We start from the raw sequence: 25,602 nt of genomic DNA on the forward strand, positions 1-25,602 counted from the left end.
TTTTAAAATGAACAACTTAAAAGGATGTAATTGAGAAAAAAAACGACATCGACCTGTGTAAACTTTTCAAACCCATGACCCTAGGTACTGATTAAACTGCAAGCATCGCATTTGGAAAGCAACTATTTTAAAACTTGACTTGACCTGAGACCCAAGTGACCCTCGATTTAGATTGGGCCGAGTTTCGAAAGAAATTAAGGGAGAACTGATCAAGTGTAAGATAGTAAAAAACCCGGGTTGGCCTATGTTTTGGTTAGCCTCAGGAAAATCCAGTCAAAACCTGTTGACTATTTTCCTTTACCCTTTTTTTTTCAAAATGGTATCATTTTGATTTTTTTTATAAAACGAAAGGATTTGTTTGACTTAGGTTAATTCGAGTCAACACACTCGACTCGTGACTCGATAATTGTCCAAGATTGACTCTTTGGGTATATAGCTTATAAACAATGAGAAAAACTTAGGAGACCAAATCTCAATAAATAAATGTTGAATGATAAAATAAAAAAATAAAGGATAAAGAAATAGCAATTAAGAGAATAAAAACCTCATTTGAAAAACAATCAAGAGAACAAATAAATTTTTTGAGTTGAAGGGCAAAATTAAAAAAAAATCAAATTAACTAATGAATCCAAAACAAATAATACCAATTTTCAACGAACTCAATGATGATGGATGAAAATTTAAAAAATAATTAAAAATAATTGAAATCAACCCGATCAAATCTTCAGAACTTGTGACACGAATTATGAGGCTGGATCACAATATGAAAGTCAAACCTAAAAAAATAACAATGTAAAACTCTTAACCGACCAAGATAATTAGGGATAAACTTGAAAAAACAAATTGAAAAAAAAGTGATTTAAAAAATATAGATTTAAAAATAAAAAGAACCAAATTATATAAAAATAAAATAAAACCAAATCATAAGGGATGAAATTAAAAAATAAATTAATTCAATAAATGATTCAAGACCAAATACATTACAATTAAAAGAATGCGGACCAAATCTAATATAAAAATCAAGTGTAAATGGATGAATTTGAAAAAAAAAACAACTTAATAAATGATTTAAGACCAAATACATTACAATTAAAATAATGAGGATCAAATCTGATATAAAAATCAAGTGTGAAGAGATGAAATTGAAAAAAGCAAATTAACACAATAAATGATTTAAGATCAAATACATTGCAATCAAAAGAATAAGGACCTAATTTAACTTAACAAAAAAAATAATCAGACTTTTTTTTTTTTTGTAATGACCAGCATGATTTTCTAGGAAGAGAGGGGGGAAACAGAGAGGTAGGAAAAAACCCTCGGTCAGAGCTCCTCTGTGTGCCATCTTGACACACGCGCCTCACCACCATAATAGGGGTTGTGAGGCATATCGAACACCGCCTCGAAAGGCGACGTTCAGTGCCATTTTGGCACCACACGCACCACCCAAAAAGTGAGGGTGGCGTCTGCTAGCACATGCTAGCCATTTTTTAATACAAATAATAATGTGTACACACACACACTCAATTACCCCTCACCCCATTAGTAATATACAACAAAACCATATGAAAAAGATGGAAATACCCTTGTATGTAGCCTTTGTTTTTTTCTAAATCAAAGAGTAATGCGCGCGCGCGCACATACACCCAATTACCCCGGACTCCATTAGTAATATACAACAAAACTATATGAAAAAAACAAAAATACCCTTGCATGTAGCCTTAGTTTTTTTCAAAATCAAAGAGTAATTTTGTATTCTTACTATTTTAAAAAACAAAAAGATAGAGAAGTCTCTCAATAAATGTATATTGCCTTTCCCTCCTCCCAAGAGCATGACCATAACTTTATTGTTTGTTTTTTTTTTAAAATAAAAGAACCCTAGCCCAAATATTTATATTGTATATATAAAAAATAAATGTACTCTTTTGTCTCAAATTATTTTTTTATTGGCAAATGTATTCTATGGAAAAAAAAATCCTATGGGATTAAAAGCTTAGTAACAATTTTTTATATACAGATAATGAGTACTATTTTTTCACCAACATAAACTAAAGTTGTCAATTCTGTTCCGTTTCGCTCGGAATGATCAAAATATTCCATACCAATTTAAAAAACGGAACAATTTTCATCTCATTTTAAATCTCGGTTTGTTCCTGATTTTTCGGCTAAAATTCAGCCAGAACGTTCCGGTTTCATTCCACATGTTTCGTTCCGCTCTTGAAAAGCCATTGAATCAAATTGATCATTGTTCAATTTAATTAAACCACCCAAGTATAAAAAGCTCTTTTTCATTACTATTTTCAATAACAATGATATTTTTTTTAAAATTAGATTTATCTCTAATATATATGGTTTATATTCATGTTGGTTTTTTTCATGTTTATACTTTGTAGAAATTTGAGCAAAATAAGAAATGTTTTAGATTCCATTAGCCTTGATAACATTGATCTAACTTTATATTTAAAATATTTGTGTTAAAACATTTTATTTTCATAATATTTTGATATTTTGTTTAAGTTGAATTACTTTAAGTTAAAGATCTATTTAATCTTGACTATTTAAAAATATTTTAAATTTTGAAATTATATTTGTTTGACATTGTATTTGTATTGCATAATTTATAATTAATTTATTTTGAATTTGAATTATGTTTGTTGAATATATATATATATATATATATATATATATATATATATATATATATATATATATGTCAAAATATTTCAAAACTAAAATATTTTATTTTAATTGAAAAAACAAAATAGCTACCTAAACGAATTAACAACTTATTTTTCCGTTTCGAGAAGCTAAAATAGAAAGAGAAAATTGTAGAGATCCTCTGAGTCCAAATCTATTAGATGGATACGATGGTCCTCCAATTGCAGACTTTGGGCTGATGCAGACTTGGTATTTACCTTTCCTATATCTCAGTATTTTTTGCCTTTTGTTTTCCATGTGCTTCTAGGGATGAAGAAAATTGGTTGCTGAAAATGGTCAAGGAGTTCATTATGGGGAAATGCCAGTGCAAGATCTCCCTGTTCAGGATTTATAGGACTGGGGAATGGTCAAAGGTTCCATAAGGGTTGGGAGGATGGTGAAACCGTCCACAATGCTTTACCTTTCTACACATTTTAGCTTTCATTGCTTTGCAGCTGCTCCAGTATGTGAAGTACATCCTGACCTGGTACTGCTTAGAACAGGTTTGGATTTTGCCTTATTAGGTAGATAGCATAGCATTTCTTGTGTTCATGCGTCAATTTGCTCTTACTTAGCTCATCTTCTAATTAGGGTTGCAGTGCTCATGTCGATCATATATGATTTTAAACACTCCATATGCTGACTGAATTTACTGTGAATGATTGTGGACTTATTTATCTTCTGTAAATCCTTTTCTTCTTACAGGGAAAGTGTATAAGTTGCATAGTCCTAGTGTGAGATATTTGGCTTCTTTGTCGATTTATATGATTCTTCCAACACAACAAAGTGCTGAGCTTTCCCTGAATTAGCAGTTAAATATGCAAGATATCCCCCAAAGAAAATCCGTCGGAAAAAGTGAACCAAGATTGGCCGATCGAGATGCTGATGGGGAGTATATGACCGCTTTACCTGATCAACCCTCCACATCCAAAATTGTAACTTCTATGACTGAAAGCTTGAATTCGCTATTCAATTGCTTGAAGCATGCATTATCTCGCTATGGTCAAGGATTTGGTGCTATAGCCCATTTAAGTGTGAGAGAAGGAAAGTCACATGGAAAATGTTTGAAAGTCCCTTTTCCAATACAAGTAGAAGAGCGTAAAACCAGTTAAAGCATTGAGCATTCCCAATTTAGCCAGGTCATCTGCAATGCCACCCTGAGCAGCCCTTTGAAGGATTTCATCTCATTTGATAACTCTTGGCATTTAAAGGAAGATGGTTCTGGGTAATATCAGTGTACCCATAGACTTGGTAATAGTGAGCTGATGCTATAAGTTAACCAGAAACACCTAAATGCTGATAGAATAACCTATTAGATTCTTGGTACTTGCATTTTTCCTTTAACTCGTATTAAAGGCATTTGATAGGCTTGTTCTTTCAGATGTTCATAAAGATATTATATTTTTTAATTGCCCAGTTTGGATCGTATGCTAGAATCTTGCTTTTACATGGAACACATCCTGATATAGGTGATGATAATAACTTTCCAGGTTTTATAACTTTCCAGAATGTTCGTGAAAATGTTATTGATGAGACGAAGAATGAAAGGTTTAGGTGACCTGTTGAACCAGATATACTAGTAGTATACTGAACAGAGCAGATGTATAATATCTTTTATGGAATAAATAATTAGCTCCTTCATTGTTTTATACAAATTACCAAATTAAAATTTGCAGTTATATTGTTCTGAAATAATTACCATGCATATGTTGACACTTCTTTGATTGAGGCTTTCTCAAGTAAAGTAAATGTTTTCCATAGAATTGCTTCTGATGACTTTCCTGTGGAAATTAAACATCATTTTCATACGGACCATGAGGTCTTACTATATCACAATATGTGTACATGTCCAATGCTTAACTTTTCTTATGTTTTGAGAGATTGCAGCCTAAAACTTGACCATTATAGACATAATTCACATTACTTGCTCGCCTGGTGGGTTTCTAGCAGACAATAGAGAAGTGAGGCATGCTCTAGACTTGTGTTGATGGGGTTTCATCTGCTGGCCTGGTTTCAGAATCTGCTCTTCCACCTCTTTCACTTCTGCTGTTATCCGCAAATTTTAAGCTTGCTTGATGCAGGCCTTTCTCCTTCTCCTCCGTATTCCATTCTGACAAATAGTACTCTTCCTCTGTAGCAACTGTTTTAGATGATGGACCACAAAACATTCCACCCCATTGTGGGAAACATACAAAACAAATTGGAAAAGTGCAGAATATAATCATGACACCCATGAGCGTTATCCCTGTTTCTTTTGAGTATTTGGATCCTTTGAAAAAAATTAACTGAGTTAGAACTGCACCCAGATTTCCACCACCTCCAGTCATACCAGATATTAGCCCTAATGACCTGAAAATAAGATATAAGAATGGAATCAGGAGAATTTTCATAGAAAATGATATGCATTTAATTAACCTGTACAAGCAGATCCATGGATGTTGCTAGTAGAGATGGAGATTCAATAAACATGATGGTACTGGTATTATTAGAAGTCTCAACAAATGTTCACTCTCCTGTCTAGTTCCATGCAGTAAATGTTGTGCAAAATCCAAGAAAACCAAATAATAACACAAAATAAAGGGACATATAACATGGTTTAACAAAGCCTACTCCACAAAACTTCACTATCAAATATTGGGTTTACAAGACCAAATTAATCACATACAAACACCTCAGTACCCAAAGCCCGAAATCACTCATAAGAAAGTACCGCACTAATTCTTTTGGATAAAGGTTTCGGCTACTGCTCTACTTTTTGGTTGCCACCACACACCATCTCTATTGGATGTACACATAAACTAGCCACTACATATGCTATTTATACTAGCAACAAGGTTCTTCTTTAGGAAAATAATTTTTTTCATTAGAAAACTACTTTAAGTCTAGCTTCAACAAGAAAAGTCCTTTTCTTAAACAAAATGCATCAACACATTCCATTCTTGTTCAAACAACTAATTGGTAGACAGATCTAGCGAGTTCAAGTAGCAACGTTGTTTTGAAGGGAAGTCAACTGTTTTGTTGTCAACATCAATGACAACATGCTGATATCAGCTCAACATTTGAGCTGTCAATTTAGTAGGAAAAAATATTTGGTTTCAATTGTCTTGAATCTTGTGAACCAAAAGTCTGCATATTGGAATAAGTGAGAATGACCATTTGTAATTAAATTAGTTAGGTGGTTATTATTTAGTGACTAGTTAGGTTTTTGTGGCGGTCAGATATAGAGTTTTTTGTAGTGTTGGGAATATAACATAGAAAAATTTAGCTAATAAAACCAGTCTCCCCTCTAGTGAGAGTAGTGGGAGTCGGGTTGGAGTTGTGAGTGATGAAAATAAATATCTAACTTGTTTCCCATCATGTCTGTTGTTTATCAAGGCATGTGAACTGTATAAGTATATCACAGGAGAAAAGGAGACCAATAACTAGTGACTCACTATTCGATCAATGGGAGTTAGAAAACTCTCTAGTCATGTCTTTGCTCATTAACTCCATACAAATTTTGATTGCTTATGGTTATCTTTTATTTGATTATTCTTTAAAAATTTGGAATGTTGCTTGCCAAATGTACTCATAATTGAGCAATGATATTCACTTTTATGAGTTACAGAAAAAGATTCATGAAACCAAGCAATGTGATATGTTTGTAGCCCAACTTTGTTGAACTAAGTAGTTTGTGGCCGTAGTTTGACATCTTCCAAGATTTCTAGGCTGATCGTTCGAGTAATGCGGTAAACTTTCAAAAACTATTTGACAAGGAATGTGTTTATGACTTTCTAGATGGGTTAAACATTACATATGACATGTTAGAGTTCAAGTTCTGGGGAGAGAACCTTTCCCTTCCTTGAGGCAAACATATTCTCTTGTTCAACAAGAGAAAGGTAGGAGAAATGCAATGTTGCATCTTGTTAATCTTGGGAGGTCAGGCGTGATATGTAACTCCAATCAAAAAATCAGAAAAACTTTAGAGGATTTACACATCTTAATGAACCAAGGTTAGCAAACAAAGAACAATTAAAGTGTGATTATTATGGACGAACCAAACATACTAGAGACATATTGGAAGTTAAATGGACATCCTTTAAAAGGATGAGGTGGGAAAAAATAGGTTTTCCTAGATCACAAGCACTTATATAAGAGATAGCCGAGAGTCCAGTTCTTCATAATCAATTAAACACCTTAACTCTGTCCATGGAAGAGGATCAAACACTTAGGCCCTATTTGGTATTGCTTCTTAACTTGTTTTTTTAATCTAAAAAGAAGGTTGAGAAGAAATACCAAACATGCTTTTAGACATCTTAAAGCCAAGCTTGATCTTCCCTATTCATCCAACTTTGCTCATGCAGATATGTTAGTGATAGCTTTTAGCTTTTAATTCTTCCAAGATTTCTAATTCTGATCCTTGGGTTATAGATTTAATAGCCAATGATCATATGACTCGGTATGTAATTTTTTTTTCATCTTACAATCCTTACTTAGTTAAAGATAAAGTTCATATAATTGATGGTTCCTTAGCTCTTATTTTTTGTAAAGGTTCAATCCAATATACTACTTTATCTTTAACCTCAGTTCTTCATGTTTCCAAGTTCTCTTCTAATATACTATCTATTAGTAAAAAGACCAAAGTTTTAAAGTGTAAAGTCTTATTCTATTTTACTTATTGTGAGTTTAAGGACATGAAAACAAAAAAAAAAAGGAGATCGAATATGGTTGAGTGGAAGATGACTTATATTTGTTAAAATCTGGTTTTGTTGGTTCAAGAAACATAAATGGGTTCAAACATGGGTTGATGACCATTTCTAACAATGTTAATCAATAATTATTATTGTGGCATAATTAATTAGGGCATCCATCATTTATAACACTATCTAAGCACTATCTAAGAAATGTACTACAAAAACCTTATCTATGATGCTTGCAAATTTTCCAAGCATATATGTGCTATTTATTTCTCAATTAATAATAGTAGTAAACCTTTTAAATTGATTCATTAAAATCTTTGGGGGTCTTAGTCAAGTTGTTTTCTTTTATAGGTGGATTGTAACTTTTATTAATTGTTATAGTTGTACTACTTAGGTTTATTTGATGCATAATAAAAGTGAAGTGTTTTCTTACTTTAAGAGGTTTGATAACATGATCTACACTATTTAATGCTAAATTTTAGATCTTGAGGAATGATAATGGTACAAAGTATATGAATGGAGTTTTTCAAAGCTATATGTTGGAACATTGGATTCAACATTGGACTAGTTGTGTAAATACACCATATTAGAATGATGTAACTAAGACATTTACTAGAAGTTGCCAAATCTCTCATGTTCACAAGGAATTTTCTCAAAACCTATTATGGAGATGCAATTCTTATAGCAACATATCTCATTAATAGAATACCACTAAGAGTTCTTGAGTTCAGAAATCTAATAGAGTTCCTATAAGGAACATGTTCCTACATTGTCCCACCAAAAACTTCTAGGTGTGTTTGTTTTGTTCGAGATATTGACAAGCTATTGAGAAGTTAGATCATCGAGCATTAAATGTTTCATTGGATACTTTACTACTCAAAAGAGTATAAATGTTATTATCCTCTAGGTAGAAAAATGTTTGTTAGCATAGATGTAACGTTTTGTGAAAATGCGTAATATTTTGTCAACTCACACTTCAAGAGTTCTGTCAATGAGAGTGAGGATATGTTCTTGGTATCCCCTACTCCTCTTCTAGACCATAATTTGAGGGAGAAAATCAAGCAAAGATAAATGAATAAGATGAAAATTGATTAAAAGTCGAGGAGTGTAGGAGTGATGAGGAACTAGGAGAGAGAAATAGTGTAGGACAATGATAGGGAAACTAGAAAGGGAAAGAAGGAAAAAGTTTGACAAGTTTATACTCGTAAGAAAAAAAGAAGAAGTCAATAAATCTATTATACCAAGCCATGAACCATCTTGAAATCCAACCTTACAACATACTCCTGACATTAAGTTTTCTAACTCTTCCATTGAAAATGTTATTTCTTTTATTGATTATCTTCCCATAGTTTTTAGAAAAGGAGTTTGAAGTTATACTGAATATCCTTTATCTAATTTTTTTTTTTATCATATGATCGTTTATCACCTTTATATAGAGCTTTTGCATCCTTTCTATCTTATAAGTCTATTCCTAAGAATTGGATGAAAGCTGTTGAAAATTTCAAATGAAAAGAAGTTACGGTAGAGGAAATGAGAGCTTTATAGAAAAATAACACATGAGAGCTCATTACTCTTCCTGGTGGAAAGAGAGTGGCAGGTTATAAATGGGTTTTCTTTATTAAGCAAAAACAAGATGAAAATATTAATAAGTTCAAGGCAAGGCTAGTTGCTAAGGGATATAATCAAACATATAGAATTGACTATCAATAAATGTTTGCTTATGTTGCAAAAATAAACACAATCAAGGTATTGTTATCTATTGCAACAAAACTATGATTAGATTTGCAACAATTAGATGTGACAAATGCTTTTCTACATGGTAACTTGTAGGAAAAAAACATACTTGGAAATTCCTTTAGGTTTGTCTCGTGAGAAGACAGAGGGCAAGGTGTGGAAGTTGAGGAAAACTTTATATGGCCTTCAGAAATCTCCCTATGCATGGTTTGATAAATCCAACAAGGTAGTTGGTAGATTTAGGTACACACAAAGAAATGAAGACCACATTATTTTCATCAAACATTACCAAGACAAAACTACAATTCTCATTGTATATGTTGATGATATTATGATGATAATAAATGATCACGAGAAGGTTTATATGTTGAAAAAGTATCTTGCAAAAGAATTTGAAATAAAAGACCTTGAGAGGTTGCATTACTTCTTAGGAATTGAAGTTGCACGATTAAGTATATGCTTTTTTATTTCTCCGATGAAGTATATTCTTGATCTACTAAAAATAAAGATGTTGAGTTTTGGGCTAGTTGATTCCTCTATAGAAGTGAATCATCGCCTTGTCGATTATGAAGGTGAAGTAGTTGAAAAGGAAAGATACCATAGGCTGGTTAGTAGGTTGAACTATTTATTACATACTTAACCCGATATAGCTTATTTAGTTAGTGTTATTAACCAATTTATTCATGATCCTTGCACATCCTACTTTGATGTTGTTAATCATATCCTTCGATCTTTGAATTATGATTCGAGACGTTTTGCGACTTAGTTTCAACTCTTCTAAGTAGACTTTCATCTTCTCATAACGATATGAGATATTGAATTTTCCATGATAATAAAAACATTCCTTATTATTGTAATCCACTCCAGGTCTAGAATTTGACCATTAAGTCTACCTCGTTGTGCTATATCCATACCATGGTGATCACAATCTTATTTTCGAGAGTAATCTTTAACAACCAATTCTTTATCAACATTAGTACTTTCTACTTTCAAAACATATCATTCTCTAGTTAAATTGTAGTCGTATCATTCAAACCCAAAGCTGGCCTTCCAACTAGTATCGTTTGTACTAACGACTTGTATGACTTGTGTAAAGACAATAATAGAAAGAGAGCTTGCTCTGCATCCTCAATCTTTTCTCTAGCATTAACTCCTATTAAATTATGAAAGATGGTTGTGCACACTCATTTCTTTATCCATCCCCAAGGAGTACAAATCTAATTTTAAAAGAAAATGATTAGTCAATGGCTTAGAAGCATAAAAACTCCAATTTTTCCCATATGCCTCTAGACGTTGACTTGCCTAGGACATTGTACTTAATCTTTGAAACCAAAGCCAATCAAACCTAATTCACTGTATTTTTTTGAACTGGGTTCAAATCAACATCCTTCAATTGTTTAGGTTTAGTATCTTTAATAGTAATACCAAGTCCTTGAGCTGTTAAAACATTCTTCATCATGCTTTGCTAAAGAATGGAATTGTTTTTCCCGTCAAACAATTTGATCTTCAATTTCATCACACAAATTTGTGTCCTCACTATCTTCAATTATTTTGCACAAGAGTTCAATCAACCTCAATATAAGTTATGATACTAGTTGTGATAGACCAAAGCTTTTACACTAGTTGTTAAGCAAATCAAATAATAGCACAAAATAAAAGGGACACAAAATATAATGTAATTCAACATAGCTTACTTTACAAAACATCATTATCAAAAATTTGGGTTTACAAGAACAAATTAACCACACACATAAAAATTTCATTCTCCAAAACTTGAATTACACCAAATAATCACTCACAACAAAATACCACACTAATTCTTGGTATTGCACTACTTTTTGGTTGCCACCACACACCATCAATGTTATGTTGGAGGCACATAAAAACTAGCCACTACATATACTATTTATACTAGCATCAAGATCATTCATTAGAAAAAGAATCCTTTTTTTATTAGAAAAATACTTGAAGTCCAACTTCAACAAAAAAGTCATTTTCCATCATTTTCTTAAACAAAATGTATCAACACATTTCATTCTTGTTTAGGACACCACACCATGAAACTACAAATCTAACCTAAACCAACTCACCAATTTAAGCCATAACTGAACAACACAAATACACGAGAATAGCTTGTATCCTTGTATGGATTGCCATGTATTTCCAAGTTGAAAATGACCTTGGAATTATACTCGTATTGTTTTACAATAAACCTTAGGGTCATTAATAGTTTTTTTTCTATTATATATTATTATGGTTTTTTTAGTTTTTTTTCCTATTTAAAAGGATTAGTTTTTCTATTTTATTTTTCATATTCAATATTACTAAGATTTTCTAGTTTTTTCTATATAAAAGGTTGTAATAGCCTTCTAGCAAGTGAAACATGAATGAATAAAATTAAGTATTTTGAGAGTCCTTTTATTGTTATGGTTCTTAGTCTTTGCGGGTTTTGACTTATAACAAATTTTGTTATCCTCCGCTTCCATCTGCATCACATAATATCAGAGCTCAATGATTCTTGGTGGTTAGTTGTTATGTGTTGTTGAATAATCATGGATGGATGAGGTCACACAAGAGGACGCGCTTGTGTAGAAGAGGATAAGGAGGTTTATTTTTGGGAAAAAAAACTTCTAGAAACTAGTGTATTGTTTTTTTTTACATCATTTACTGTTATTAGAAATCCTGGTGGTGGAATCCATGGTGGGGTGACCTACGCACAAGTGTTGTGTTAGGTATTTACAATGAGACAGTTCTTATAAAGGTGTGTTAGGGATCCATAATGGGACCCCTATATAAAAGGATGTTTGTAAACCCTTGGAGAAAAAAATCAACAGGCTAGTGAAAAAAGTGTTATGATGAGGGTGTAAATTAAATGTTTACACTAAGAGAATGATAATGAATAGGAAAATTTAGAATAAAAAGTTTAGGTACTAATTTTTTAAAAATAAAATACAGAAAATAGCCTAAAAGGAACGCAAATAAAAAAAATTGAATGTAAATGAGTTATATGGAGGATCAAAATATTGGAATGTAATTTGGTGAAATTCAAAATAGCCCAGCTTAGTTTTTATATAAACAGGTAACGAAATATGAGATAAATTACCTGGTAAACTCGAAAGGTTACAAAGGAAGGATATAATGAGAATTTTTGAAATTGTTATTTATAAATACATGGCTCATGGTGGCTATACAAGGAGGAAAAAGAAGAAGAGAGAAGCTTGGGAGATCTTAGAAAACCTTAGGAAAAAATTAGAAAATTAAAGGGAAACCTTTCAAATTTGTGAGAGATAAATATCATAAACACAAAATCAAGAGAAATCAAGTTAGGGGAAGTGAAAAGAAGTGGATTTGAGAGAGTGATAGTCACAGAAACATGGGGAGAAAGACGAAGAGATAAAAGTGGATAAAAAGCTTGTTCATCTTACAAATTCTTTTTGATTATTTGTGATTTAAAGGTGAGAATCCCTTTTACTAAGAATAATTGTGTTTTTTATGAGATTAGAGGTGTGATAGTTAGGGTTTATAATTATGAGAAATTGAATTTAATAAGTAAAAATGATATTGATGAAGTTTTTGATTTAATTGGTGTTCATGTGGATTTAATTGGTTTAGCATTAATTGAAAGAAAATAAAGAAAATTGAATATGTTTTAATGCTTGAATTAGGAGAGATTGTATTAGGAGATAATTTTATTGATTTTAATGTTATGAAATTTGTATTTAAATGGGTTGATTGAAGTATTTAATGCATGGAAATTAAATGAAATTGCATAAAAATTGGAAGGAATGCATGGATTTTATTTATGAGGAGTTGGGTTAATTGCAGAAATTGTTAATAAATTTATGTTATTAATTATATGTAATTAGAATGGATTGAGGAAAACTGAGAAATTAGGAAAAGAAAAGAAAGAAGAAATAATTGAAATGTGATTTATAATGAATCGTAATAGAAATTATGATATAGAAATGAAGTTATAAGATGTTGTGGTGATGAAATAATCTTGTATTGATAGGGGATGCCTCAATAGCTCGATCGCAGACGAGGATAGGTGTTTAGGCTTCATGAGTAGCAAGTAGGTGTTTAACACGTATTCCTAATCATGTATTATATTGGTAGAATTATTAGAATTATTAAATTAATTGTTGTTGATCTGACTTGTCATAAAAGTAATTAAATCGGTGGAATAAGAATAAGGATTTGTGATTTGATTAATTGTTTTGAGGATGGAGGATAATGATGTCAATGGCTCTGTGACATTAACATTTATTGATTAATCGTTCCTGGATAAAAAGTAAGGCTAATGATGTCAATACAAGGATATTGACATTGTCATTATTGATCAGTCATTCCCGGATAACAGGGGAGGCTAATGATGTCAATACAAGGATATTGACTCCAATATTTATTGATCAGTCATTCCTGAGAGATTAGAAAAGAGTAATGATGTTAACACGACTATGTTGATATCAACATTTATTGATTAGCTTATCGGTGGATTGGTGGCTAATGACACTAGGTAATGTGGTATTGATATATTTTTTTTATTAATCATACTAAGGTAAGATGGTTAATGATTATCAATTTGAAAATTGATATCAACATTAAGTTGTTGATATGAATTTTATCAAGTAAATGATATTTAGTAGTATAAAAATGATGAAAGTTAAGATGTTACTTTAATTCTTTGTTGTTGGAATTATTATTATTTACTTGGTTTGTTTATATTATTCGTTTTTTTATTTTTAGGTTCCTCACATTAATACTTGGAACATTCTATTTTAAGAGAAAATTTGCTGTAATTTTGGTAGAATTGTAAAAAAAATTAAAAATCAAGTTATTAATATTTTGACGTGGTCGATTGAAAAGTGAGTTTAATAGTTGGGATGTTACATTTTGGTATTAGAGTTAAAAGTGATGGTTCGATGAACTGGTGTATTAATGCTAGAATTAAAAATGATGTTTCAGGATTGTTTGAACCAAGCAAGAAGCCAGGAATGACTCCTTAGTTCAAGGAAGGGAGTTGAGAATTCATCATGAAGATGATTAGAGAGAGGACTTATTGGCAGATACTACCTCTCATATACTTGTCGTATCAGTGTATTTTAAGCAGAGTGAGTATGCATGATGTTAGGATAATTTTACATCATTACGAGCATATATTCTATAACCTAGTACATCAGAGAGATCGAGGTAGACAAATAGACCCCTTATAAGTGGCACTAGTAGCTGCATCTACATTGTTTACCAACCCTGCAATATTATAGTAGGTTGTTAGAGTGGGGATGGCAGGGATGACCGGGGCTTCCAGTATAACACCATCTAGGGTAGAGAAAGTGGTCACCCTAGTACATAGGGTGAAGGGTATACATGAGATAGGTTGTGTGACATATTCAAGGTAGAAAGATGATGAGCTTGCAAGGCATTGACTGAGAAAGGTGGAGAGACTGATGGTTTAAATACCAGTGCTGAAGGAGTTATGAGTTAATTGTGTAACTCAACTATTATTAAACAGTTCCCATTCTTGGTGGGAGACAATCAGAGAGAGGAGATCTAAAGAAGTTCTAATATGGAAGAACTTCAAATAGGAGTTTGAAGAGCGATATTACTTGTGGCAGTATAAGAGATAAGGAACAAGAGTTTCTAGATCTAAGACAGAGGGATGTGACTATTTTAGAGTATGAGAAGAAGTTTTAAGACCTTTCTATTTTTGCTTCTGTATATCTTCCTACTAAGCACCGTCACATAGAGATTTAATGATGAGCTTAGATCAGAGCTGAATATGGTATTGATAGCTATGTAGTTTCGGACTGTACAAGAATTGGTTCAGGTTGTACAAACTATGGAGAGAGTGATTCAGGATGATTAGTGGTAAGGACTGAACAAGGACAAATTAGGTGGGCTAATAGGAAGGAGATAGTATTATCTATCAGTAGACCTCCCCTTCCGAAAAATAAAAAATGGGAAAGGTAGGCAGTTATCCAGATAGTTTCAGAGAAGAATGAACTTTATTCTAGGTGAGAGTATAAGGGGATCTATGCAGATGAGTGTCGGAGGATCTTTTAATGGTCAGGCCCATTTAGAGGCTAATGTTGCAATAGGGTCTACAACATAAGCCACATATCTTTTCTGTACGAGGTGCAATTTGAGGCACCCTGAAGATTGTTCTGCTACCTTAGAAAGGTGTTATATTTGTCGACGTGAGGAACATCGATTAAGGGATTGTCAGTACTTGGGCAGAGGTTGTTATTATTATGGAGAGACAGGCTATAGGAAGTGGTGTCCTCGTCGTGCTATAAAAGGTACTTAGGGACAAAATGCTACTACATAAAGCAAGCAATAATCTATTATAATGGATAGACTTACGAGGCCCATATAATCTAAAGGGAGTGCTAACTAAGGATGCCCCTTAAATCTCAGAAGGTAAGGACTTAGGGTAAAGCATACCATTTGACTTAAGAGGATATGAGTGCTGCACCAGATATGGTTATAGGTACATTACTATTAGAGTCCTCACAAAGACATGTCTTGATTGATCCAAGAGTTAGTTATTCAATTGTGTCATATCAAATTATGGACAAACTACATGTAATACCTTGTAAAAGAGTAATTGTTAGTACACCATAAGAGAAAACATAGATATTGATAATGTTTATATAGGGGTAAAACTGTGTATTGAGGGTTATAAGTTGAGGGCATATTTAATGTCATTAGAGTTTCATGATTTTGATCTGATTCTAGGTATGGATTGGTTAAGTGTGCACCATGCACAAATAAATTGTTTCACCAAAATGGTGATTATCTAGAAGAACTATCTATATTGTTTCTAGTGAGGGAGATTGGGGTTTTGATTGAAAATCTTCTGTGAATTGCTCCTATAATGCAATCTCCATATAGAATGTTAATTATTGGCTGAATTGAAAATCCAACTCTAAGAATTACTGGATAAAGAATTTATTCGACCTAACAACTCACCCTAGGAGCTCCAATATTGTTTGTGAAGAAAATAGATGGCACTATACAACTCTGTAAAGATTATAAACAATTGAATATGATGACCATAAATAACATATATCCATTTTCTCAAATTGATGATTTGTTCGATCAACTTAATGAAGCATAAGTATTTTTAAAGATAGACTTACGATCGAGGTATCGTCAGTTGAGAATAAAGAAACATGATGTACAGAAGACAACTTTCAGAACATGTTATGAGCATTACAAATTTTTTGTCATGTCATTTAGATTGACTAATGCTCAAGCAATGTTTATGAACCTCATGAATCGAGTATTTAAACCTTATTTAGACAAGTTTGTGGTGGTATTTATAGATGACATCTTGATATGTTTATCCTCTTAGTCTAATAATGAGTAACATTTAAGAATTGTATTGGAGGCTTTGAGAAGAAATGAATTGTATGTTCAACTAAGTAAGTGTGAGTTTTAGTTGAATGAGGTAGTGCTCATAGGATATGTGATATCCAAAAAGAGTATATCATAGAAAGGTGGAAACAATGTTAAAGTGGGAAGGCCTCCAAATGTCACTGAAATTCATAGTTTTATGGGGTTAACTGGATACTGTAGGAGGTTTATAAAAAGATTTTCCATTATAGTTGTTTTAATGACTCAATTGACTAAGAAAGAAGTTAAGTTTAAATGGTCCAAGAAATATGAAGAAAGCTTATAAGAATTGGAGAAGAGATTGACTTCAGCTCCCGTGTTAACACTTCTAGAAGGGCAAGAGAGATTCATAGTTTATAATGATGCTTCTATTAACGGTCTGGGTTGTGTGTTGATGCAGCATGATAAAGTAATTACCTATGCTTCTAGACAGCTAAAGCCATTTGAAGTGAATTACCTTGTACATGATCTAAAGTTAGCAATAGTAATGTTTGCTTTGAGAATATGAAGGTATTATTTGTATAGGACTTATGTACATATTTTAACTGATCATAAAAGTTTAAGGTAGTTATTGTCGCAAAAAGAGTTAAATATACAAATGGGGAGGTGGATGAAGTTGATAAAAATTATGATTGTATTATTGATTATCATTCTAGGAAGGCAAACGTGGTAGTTGATGTCTTGAGCCTGAAGAATAAGATAGTAATTAGTGGGTTAATAATGGGGGATAAAAGGGAACTATTAGAGTTGGCTAGGTTGGAGGCAAAATTAATGGCAGGGATGAAAGGATTATCATTGGCAAGGTTTGTGGTATAATCGATGCCGAGAGAGAGGATTTTGGAAGCTTAGAGCAAAGATGAAGCATTAGAAAAGATAAGAAAATGAATGGAGTCATATCCAAATGCACCTTTTAGTATATTAAAGGATGGGATGTTACTAATGGGAAGAAGAATTTGCCTACCTAATAAAGGCTTTGAAATAGGAAATCCTTAGTGGAGCACATGAGTTGAAACTCGCTATTCATCCTGGAAGTACAAAGTTTTATAGGGATTTGAGGGAATATTATTGGTGCCCTAAGATGAAAAGAGAAATAGTTGAATTTGTGGTAAAATGTGGGGCTTGTTAGTAAGTAAAAGTGAAGCATCAACGACATGCAAGATAATTGTAGTCTTTTCCATTCAAAAGTGGAAATAGAAGAATATCAATATGAATTTTGTATCTGGATTACCGAGAAGTAAGAAATGTAACATGTTCCTACCAATGAAGATAAGTGATTATGTGGATAAATTGGCTAGAATGTATGTGACTTCATGGTGTTCTAATGTTTATAGTCTCTGATAGAGATCCATAATTTACTTTTAGATTATGGTCGAGCATTCAACAAGCCATAAGTATAAAGTTGAATTTAAGCATTACTTTTCATACACAGATAGATGGATAGTTAGAAAGAATGATTCAGATTTTATAAGATTTATTGAGATCTTGTATGCTAGAGTTTGGAGGACATTAGGAAGATCATTTGTCATTGGTGGTATTTATGTACAATAACATCTATCAAGCCACAATTGGTATGACATATTATGAAGCTTTATATGGAAGGATGTGTCGCACTCCTATTTGTTGGGATGAAGTGGGTGAAAAGAAATTTTAAGGGGCAGAATTGGTGCATATAACTACTGAAAAAGTGAAAAAGGTTTCGAGAAAGAATGAAGGAAGCCTATAATAAACAGAAAGTTATGTAGATAATCGAAAGACACCATTGGAATTTCATATGGGTGATCAAGTGTTCCTTAAAGTCACACCATGGAGAAATATTATTTGTTTTGGAATGAAGGACAAATTGATGCCAAGGTATACTAGTCTTTTCAAAATTGTTGAAAGAATTGGCTTGGTTGCTAAAGTTGGCCTTACCTTCACACCTGACAAAAATATATAATGTATTCAATATGTCATTACTTTGAAAAGAACCATAAATTCTTATGGAAGTTTGAGAAGATTTAACTATTGAAGTGTAGCCAGTACGAATTCTAGACTGAAGTATAAAGGAGTTAAGGAATAAGAAAGTGCCTTTGGTGAAAATATTATGAAGGAGCTCTCAAATTGAAGAAACTTGAAAAAGAGAGTTTGAAATGATGAAGAAATATCCTATATTATTTTCTCCCTAACCCTATCCCTTTGAAAGAAAAAGGGAGCACCGAAGAAAGGAAAGAGCGAGATGGTGGTTTTTGTTGTTCCCGTGAAACGAAGATAAGCTTTGCAATACACAAAATAAACACGGTACACTAGTTAGATCTGATTCTATCAACTAATCAAATTTTAGATAAGAACTATTAGTCTTTCTTTCATCATATATTTTGAACCTCACCATGGTGTGAATTTATCAGAAACGCATTATGCTAAGAAGTGGAAGCTTGTTCACATGGGTATGAATTTAAATTTTGAAGACAATTTTTTTTTAGGAGAGATGAATGTAAACCTTTGTATAAAAAAACTCAACAGGCCAGTGAAATAAATATAATGATTATTGTGTAAATTAAATGTTACACTACGTGAATAATAATGAATAAGAAAATTTGGAATAAAAAGTTTAGATACTATTTTGTTTTAAAAAATAAAAATATAGAAAATGGTTAAGAAATTAAAAATACAGAAACATGAATAAAAAAAATGGATGGAAATGAGTTATGCGGAGAAAACAAATATTGGAATGTAATTTGGTGGAATTCAAAATAGCTTAGCTTAATTATCAAATAAACAGGTAACGAGAGTTGAGATAAATTACTCAGTATACCTGAAAGGTTACAAAGGAAGGATATAATGAGAATTTTTGAAATTGGTAATTATAAATATATGGCTCATGGTGAAAATCTTAGGAAAAAAATAAGAAAATTAAAGGGAAACCTTGCAAATTGGTGAGAGATAAATGTCCTAAACACTAAATCTAGAGAAATTAAGCGAGAGGAAGTGAAAAGAAGTGGATTTGAGAGAGTGGTTGTCACGACAACAAGGGGAGAGAAAATGGATAAAAAGCTTTTTCCTCTTACAAATTCTTCTTGATTATTTGTGATTTGAAGGTGAGAATCCCTTTTACTAAAAATAATTGTGTATTTTTATGAGATTAAAGATGTTATAGTTAGGGTTTATAATTATGAGAAATTTAGTTTGATGAGTAGAAATGATGTTGATGAAGTTTTTGATTTAATTGGTGTTCTTTAGCATGTGAATTTAATGAGTTTAGTGTTAATTGAAAGAAATTGAAGAAAATCGAATGTGTTCTTATGCTTGAAAAATTTGGCCAACACATCGTATCTAAGAGACAATTTTATTGATTTTAATGATATGGAATTTATGTCTAAATGGGTTAATTGAAGTATTTAATGAATGGAAATTAAATGAAATTGCATAAAAATTGAAAAGAATGCATGGATTTCATTTATGAGGAGTTGGGTTAATTGTAGAAATTGTAAATAAATTTAATTAATTGTGTTATTAATTACATGTAGTTAGATTGGATTAAAGAAAATTGGGAAACGAAAAGAAAGATGAAATAATTAAAGTGTGATTTATAAAGAATCGTAATAGAAATTATGATATAGAAATGAAGTTATGAAATATTATGATAACAAAATAATCTTGTACTGATAAGGGATACCTCAATAGCTCGATCATATGCGGGGATAGATATTGAGGTTTCACGAACATCAGGTAGGTGCTTAACACATATTATTAGCCATGTATTATAGTGGAAGAATTATTAAATTAATTGTTGTTAATCTGACTTGTCATAGAAATAATTAAATCGGTGGAATAATAGAGAAGTCTAATGATATCAATACAAGGATATTGATATCGACATTATTGATTAGTCATTCTTGGATAATAGAAAAGGTTGAAGATGTCAATACAAGGATATTGATATCGATATTATTGATTAGTCATTCTTGGATAGTAGAAAAGGCTGATGATGTCAATACAAGGATAAGAAAAGAACAATAGTTAGTGATCGTAGTGTCGGTGACTAAGGATAAAAAATGAACGATAGTTTGTGACCATAGTGTCAGTGACTATTGTGAGGAGAGTTGTTTACATTAGGTGATTGATCTTGACTGATGTTTCATGATCGATTACGGATGATGGTTAATTGATCTTGGTCGAATATGGCTGGAGGGCGATCATGGTCAATTGATTAGGAGAAAAGTTCTTACATAGCTTACGTAAGCTCTACATGATTGTGTTTGAGAATGATGTAATGAAACGATCATTTGGATTTGAACAATAAGTTATCCCTTGAAGTAATATATACATTCTACTTGAAACTGAACAAAGAATTTCCAGTAATGATTTGATTAATAGGCCAATGGTAAAGCGGAAGAATGAATTGTGATTGTTGACTAGAGTGTTGAACTTAGCATAAATTGAAGCATGAAAATGTGTGTTTAACGGACTAATGAACCTTAGAGATTAAACATGAATCATGGATTAAGGAACTCATGATTTGACCCTAAGTTTTCTCTCTGGAGGTTACTAATTCGAGTCCACAAACCTAAAGGCTATTGGAGACTTAAATTGTCGTTAACTTCAGGGACCGTGGGATTAATCGAGATGCGCGCAAATTGATCCAGATACCTACATTAATCTAAAAGAAAAAGGAACCCATGATTTGAGTTATTGCTTGAGAGTCAATTGTTGTGTTAAAATGAATGACAGCATAACTAAATTATAATATAGGAATTACAGTTACCATGGTGGCCTAATGATCTTATTTTTGTGGCAATCTAAGTCTAATCATGGAAATGATGAGGTAATTCTCTTGAAGAATAAACGAATTGAAAGAATAGTGCATATGAAAAGGATCTTGAAAGAATCTATATGTTAAGCAAAGGTACGAGAAGTATAATATTTCAAAAGAGATATTGAATTGAATTGGGCAAATGGAAATTAAATATGTTTGTATAAAATAGATAAAAGTGACTAAAAAAGTATTGATAATGTGAAGTTCATGTATAAAGCTTTCAAAAATACTAGCGTAGTTAATTATAAAATTGTTAAGTTGATAAAATTAAAAATTATATGTGCTTGTAGGTATTTCATGTTTATTATCACAATTCCAAAAATTATATCCTATTTCCTTTTATCTTATTTAGGTATAATTTGATAAATTCACTAAATAATGTTACAAGTAGACTTGAGAGCGTTTGGAAACATGAGTCAACCCACGTTTTCAAAAAAGTTTAATTTGTATTTGCTAAAAATAATTTTTTATATGTTTTGTATCATTTTGATGCGCTGATCTCAAAAATAATTTTAAAAAATAAAAAAAAACATCATTTTGATGTATTTTAGAATAAAAATCACTATAAAAAACAAACGCAACCACACTCTTAAACATGCCCTTAAAGCGTAATTTCACCAAATAAGATGTGGATTGTATATTTAAGTGCTGATGTGAAATTTTATGGGGGTGTTATAGAAATCTTGAATTTTCAAATGAATTGTTGAGCATATTGTGTTGTATGGAACATTGGAAATTACATGTGAGATTGAATTGGTAAAATGTATGTCTAGATTCTGGGTGTTGTCGTTACAAGTGTTATAGGGTGGATTGGAAAATTAGGTAAGGTTCCTCTTTAAGAGCTTAAACACCTTGCTGAAATTCGTCAAGGAAGAAAAATAAAGGTATGAATGATTGGAAAATGCAATTAAGATTTGTAATGAAAGAAAATTAATCTTTCATAGAATGGAAAATTACATTGATAAAGGAGTTCATCCCAAATGTGTAAAAGTTTCTAAAAAAAAATAAAAATTTACCATGTTTTACTCATATATAATAATTAAAAATGTGAAAGTTACATGGAAATTTTTTATGAAATTTTCTGGTTGTTACAGTATTACCAGGGTTTTCTAGTTTTTTATTTTTTATATTAAAGATTTTAATAGCTTTTCGACAAGTAAATTATAAATAAATAAAATTAAATACTTTAGAGTATTAGTCTTTTGAGTGTTTAGACTTGTAACAAACTCTATTCTTCATCTTGTTAGGGAATGAATACATTAGTGAGCATTGAGTAACTGAATACGTGAGGCCTGAACATAGAGTAATATTGTAGATGTCATGTTTTTAAGATCTGGTGAAATTTACACCATGCTAATTCTAAGCTTTTCCGTGAAAAAACTTTTTGCTCTTGTGAAGCTAACCATACTTTGTCTATTTAGTTAAATCGTATGCTTTCTAACAGTTAGAAGACTCTGAACTCCTAAAACTAAAACTTATGGTGTTTGCTTGGGCGGCAGATAATATTGGTGCTAACAAACGTGGAAGAAATCTTACCTTCGAGAGACAAACGGCACCACCCCAAAGGTTAGTCCGCATGCTGCTTGGCAGAAGAAAGAGAACACAATCATTACCAAAATAGATGCGCCTAAGGATTCAACTCGTCCAAGAAGGATGCAGAACACACCTCCCAAGGTTTGCACTATCCACAAAGCCCACAACCTACCCCTCATCCCAAACCTCTTTGCCACTGCATCTGAGATCAATCCTCCAGCTGGTCGAGAAACTATGTTTGCTAGACCAAAACTTGCTGCAATGATTCCTGCTGTATGGAGCTTGAGGTCAAATCTGTCATAGAAGTATTCCGCAATAATGTTGTCTACTGTCAGCTCTACTCCAAAACAATACCCGTAAGTGAGTGCCAGGATCCACCCTCTGTAATTTGTGATTCCATGATAGAAGACATTTGATAGTTTATCTTTTGGTTTAGCCCCTGCTTTCTGCAGCGGCCTGAAGTTTCCATCAGGCAAGTCCTTTCCAAAGATCAACACTGCAAATGCTGATAGTGTCTGAAACAGGGCAGGAATGAAAAACGCAATTCTCCAGGCTGTAAACTTGAGCACTCCAATGTCACGGATGAGGCCAAACACAAGGGGCATGATTAGTTGTGTTGCCCCACCACCAAGGTTACCCCAACCTGCTGCAACACCGTTAGCCGTGCCGACTACTCGGGCTGAAAACATAGAGCTCATCCAGAATTGAGTTGACACAAAAGTGGCCAGAGAGAAGCCTGTGAAAAAACGTACGAGGAGAAAAGAAGTAGGAGATGAGGCAATGGAAGTGAAGTAAACTGCCGGTGCAGTGAGGAGGATCAACGAGGCAGAGGTAAGACGGGGTCCGAAAAGGTCACAAGCAGTCCCCAAAGCAATTCTAGCAAATGCTGCACCAGACACTGATGCAATGCCTGCATTTCCAATGTCAGTGGCAGTGAGGTTGAGGTTGTCACGTATGATAGGAAGAAGGGGTGGAGCAGCAAAAGTAGAGACAAAACAAGCAAAGAAAGAAACCCAAGACAGATGGAATGCCCTCATGTGGGGAGCAGCTACTGAGAACAAACGGAACTCTGTTGCCTTGTGCTCTGAGTCCACCAGAAGAGTGAACTTTGGAGACTGAGATTCCTTCTCGGTGGCTTTCCCTTTTATCTCCATCTTCTTGTCTATTAGAGAAGTTGCAAAGATAGTGAGATGCTCCTAGTTTCCCTTTGTTCAGGAAAGAAATAACTGGTTCCCGTGGTGAGCTTATCATATAGAATCTTCTGGCTCTTCGGAGGTAAGAAAAGCAAGGTTTGGAATATAGAGCTCTAAACTTCCGCCGAGTCCCATTTGGAATTTTTCCGTGCCTGTCTACAAAAGGACATTGAAGTTAGAAAGCATACAATTCAAAGCTGTGAAAAGGACCAAGGGATCATCTGCCAATGGAAACAGATGTCAAGGAACTAGTAATACTATTTATTACTAAGTGCTGACTTGGGGTTTTTGGAAAGTGAGCGAACATAGAAAGGAAGAAAGACTTGAGGAATCATATTCATCGACTTTGTAAGAGATTCTTTCTTTGAATTTTCTTTCCGCAATAAGAGTAGAAGTACAAATTTGTCCTGAACCTACTGGTGCTCATCCTTCCATGGTTTGCAGTGGCTCTCTGTTGAAAAGAACATCTGACCGCCAAATAAGTGAAATGCACCGTGATTTATGCATGAACAATTTTATTTGATTCCGTGAATACTCAGTTATCATATTATAAAATTATAAAATTAATCACTTCCAATCACTATACCTCCTTAAGAAATGTGGGGATATCTGTTCTTGCTCATCCTTTAATGGTTTTCAATGGATTCCAAAACGTGACTCAATCCTTTCTAGGGCTGATATAATACAAGAGAAGATCTGGGACGGTTAAGGTTGTTTAGTCATTTCAGAATTTTTTTTACTGTAAAATATACGCTAACAAGTTTGTTTAATTCTGTGTTTCTTCAGTGTTATTAATTATATGAACTGGAATATTCTATGATAGATCAATCAGTCAGCCTCGTTTGGTCATTTCAGAAGAATTTTATTACTGTAAAATATGCACTAATAAGTTTGACTAATTCTTTGATTCCTAGTGTTATAAATGATGTGAAGTGTGGAAATTCAAAATTTAATATTATAAAATTTATATGATTTTCAATTATTAAATGTGCACCTCATAGAAAATATGCACCTTACCTCGTAAAATTGATATTGATGTTACAATTCCGTGTGAAAATTCAAATTTTTATATTATAAAATTATTATGATTTTCAATTATTAAATGTGCACCTCATAGGAAATATGCACCTCGGCTGATAAAAATAATATTGATGTTACATTTTTGTATGAAAATTTAAATTTTTATATTATAAAATTACTATGATTTTCAATTACTAAATGTGCACCTCATAGGAAATATGCACCTCGGCTGATAAAAGTGATATTGATGTTATATTCCTGTGTGAAAATTCTAATTTTCATCTTATAAAATTACTATGATTTTCAATTATTAAATGTTTACCTTATAGGAAATATGCACCTCAGCTAATAAAAGTGATATTGATGTTACATTCCCGTGTGGAAATTCAAATTTTCATATTATAAAATTACTATGATTTTCAATTACTAAATGTGCATCTTATAGAAAATATACATCTTGGTTGATAAAAGTGATATTAATGTGACATTCCCTTTTGGTAATACACTTGAAGAAAAAGCCTTTTTAAGCTACTTGGGCTGGCCCAAATACTGACAAGCA

General features: G+C 32.4%; 1 protein-coding gene and 1 long non-coding RNA gene across 3 annotated transcripts; one reads left to right on the forward strand and one right to left on the reverse strand.

Moving 5' to 3' along the window:
- Window positions 1-2,817: 2,817 nt before the first annotated feature.
- LOC133678368 (uncharacterized) lies at window positions 2,818-4,717 on the forward strand. 2 transcript variants are annotated; one of them, XR_009835952.1, is made up of 3 exons: window positions 2,818-3,197; window positions 3,400-3,629; window positions 4,582-4,717. It is a non-coding gene; the product is annotated as an uncharacterized LOC133678368 (long non-coding RNA). The 2 variants fall into 2 exon arrangements; XR_009835951.1 differs by lacking the exon at window positions 4,582-4,717 and having other exon boundaries at window positions 3,400-4,150.
- LOC133678367 (high affinity nitrate transporter 2.5-like) lies at window positions 4,435-24,249 on the reverse strand. Its single transcript, XM_062100655.1, has 2 exons — window positions 22,834-24,249; window positions 4,435-5,043 (listed from the first exon to the last, which is right to left on the reverse strand). Exons 1-2 carry the CDS (start codon window positions 23,982-23,984, stop codon window positions 4,668-4,670), a joined length of 1,527 nt encoding a protein of 508 aa, XP_061956639.1. The 5' UTR covers window positions 23,985-24,249; the 3' UTR covers window positions 4,435-4,667.
- Between the last annotated feature and the right edge of the window lie 1,353 nt (window positions 24,250-25,602).

This window comes from Populus nigra, chromosome 18 (genome assembly GCF_951802175.1).
Source record: "Populus nigra chromosome 18, ddPopNigr1.1, whole genome shotgun sequence".
Classification (NCBI taxonomy): Eukaryota; Viridiplantae; Streptophyta; class Magnoliopsida; order Malpighiales; family Salicaceae; genus Populus; species Populus nigra.

Excerpts from the sequence above, each read along its gene's own strand:
- LOC133678367 (XM_062100655.1), bottom strand. The coding sequence starts at position 23,984 with ATGGAGATAAAAGGGAAAGCCACCGAGAAGGAATCTCAGTCTCCAAAG. Across the intron at positions 5,044-22,833 it reads GTGCCGTTTGTCTCTCGAAG|GTCATTAGGGCTAATATCTG; the intron begins GTAAGATTTCTT and ends TCTTATTTTCAG.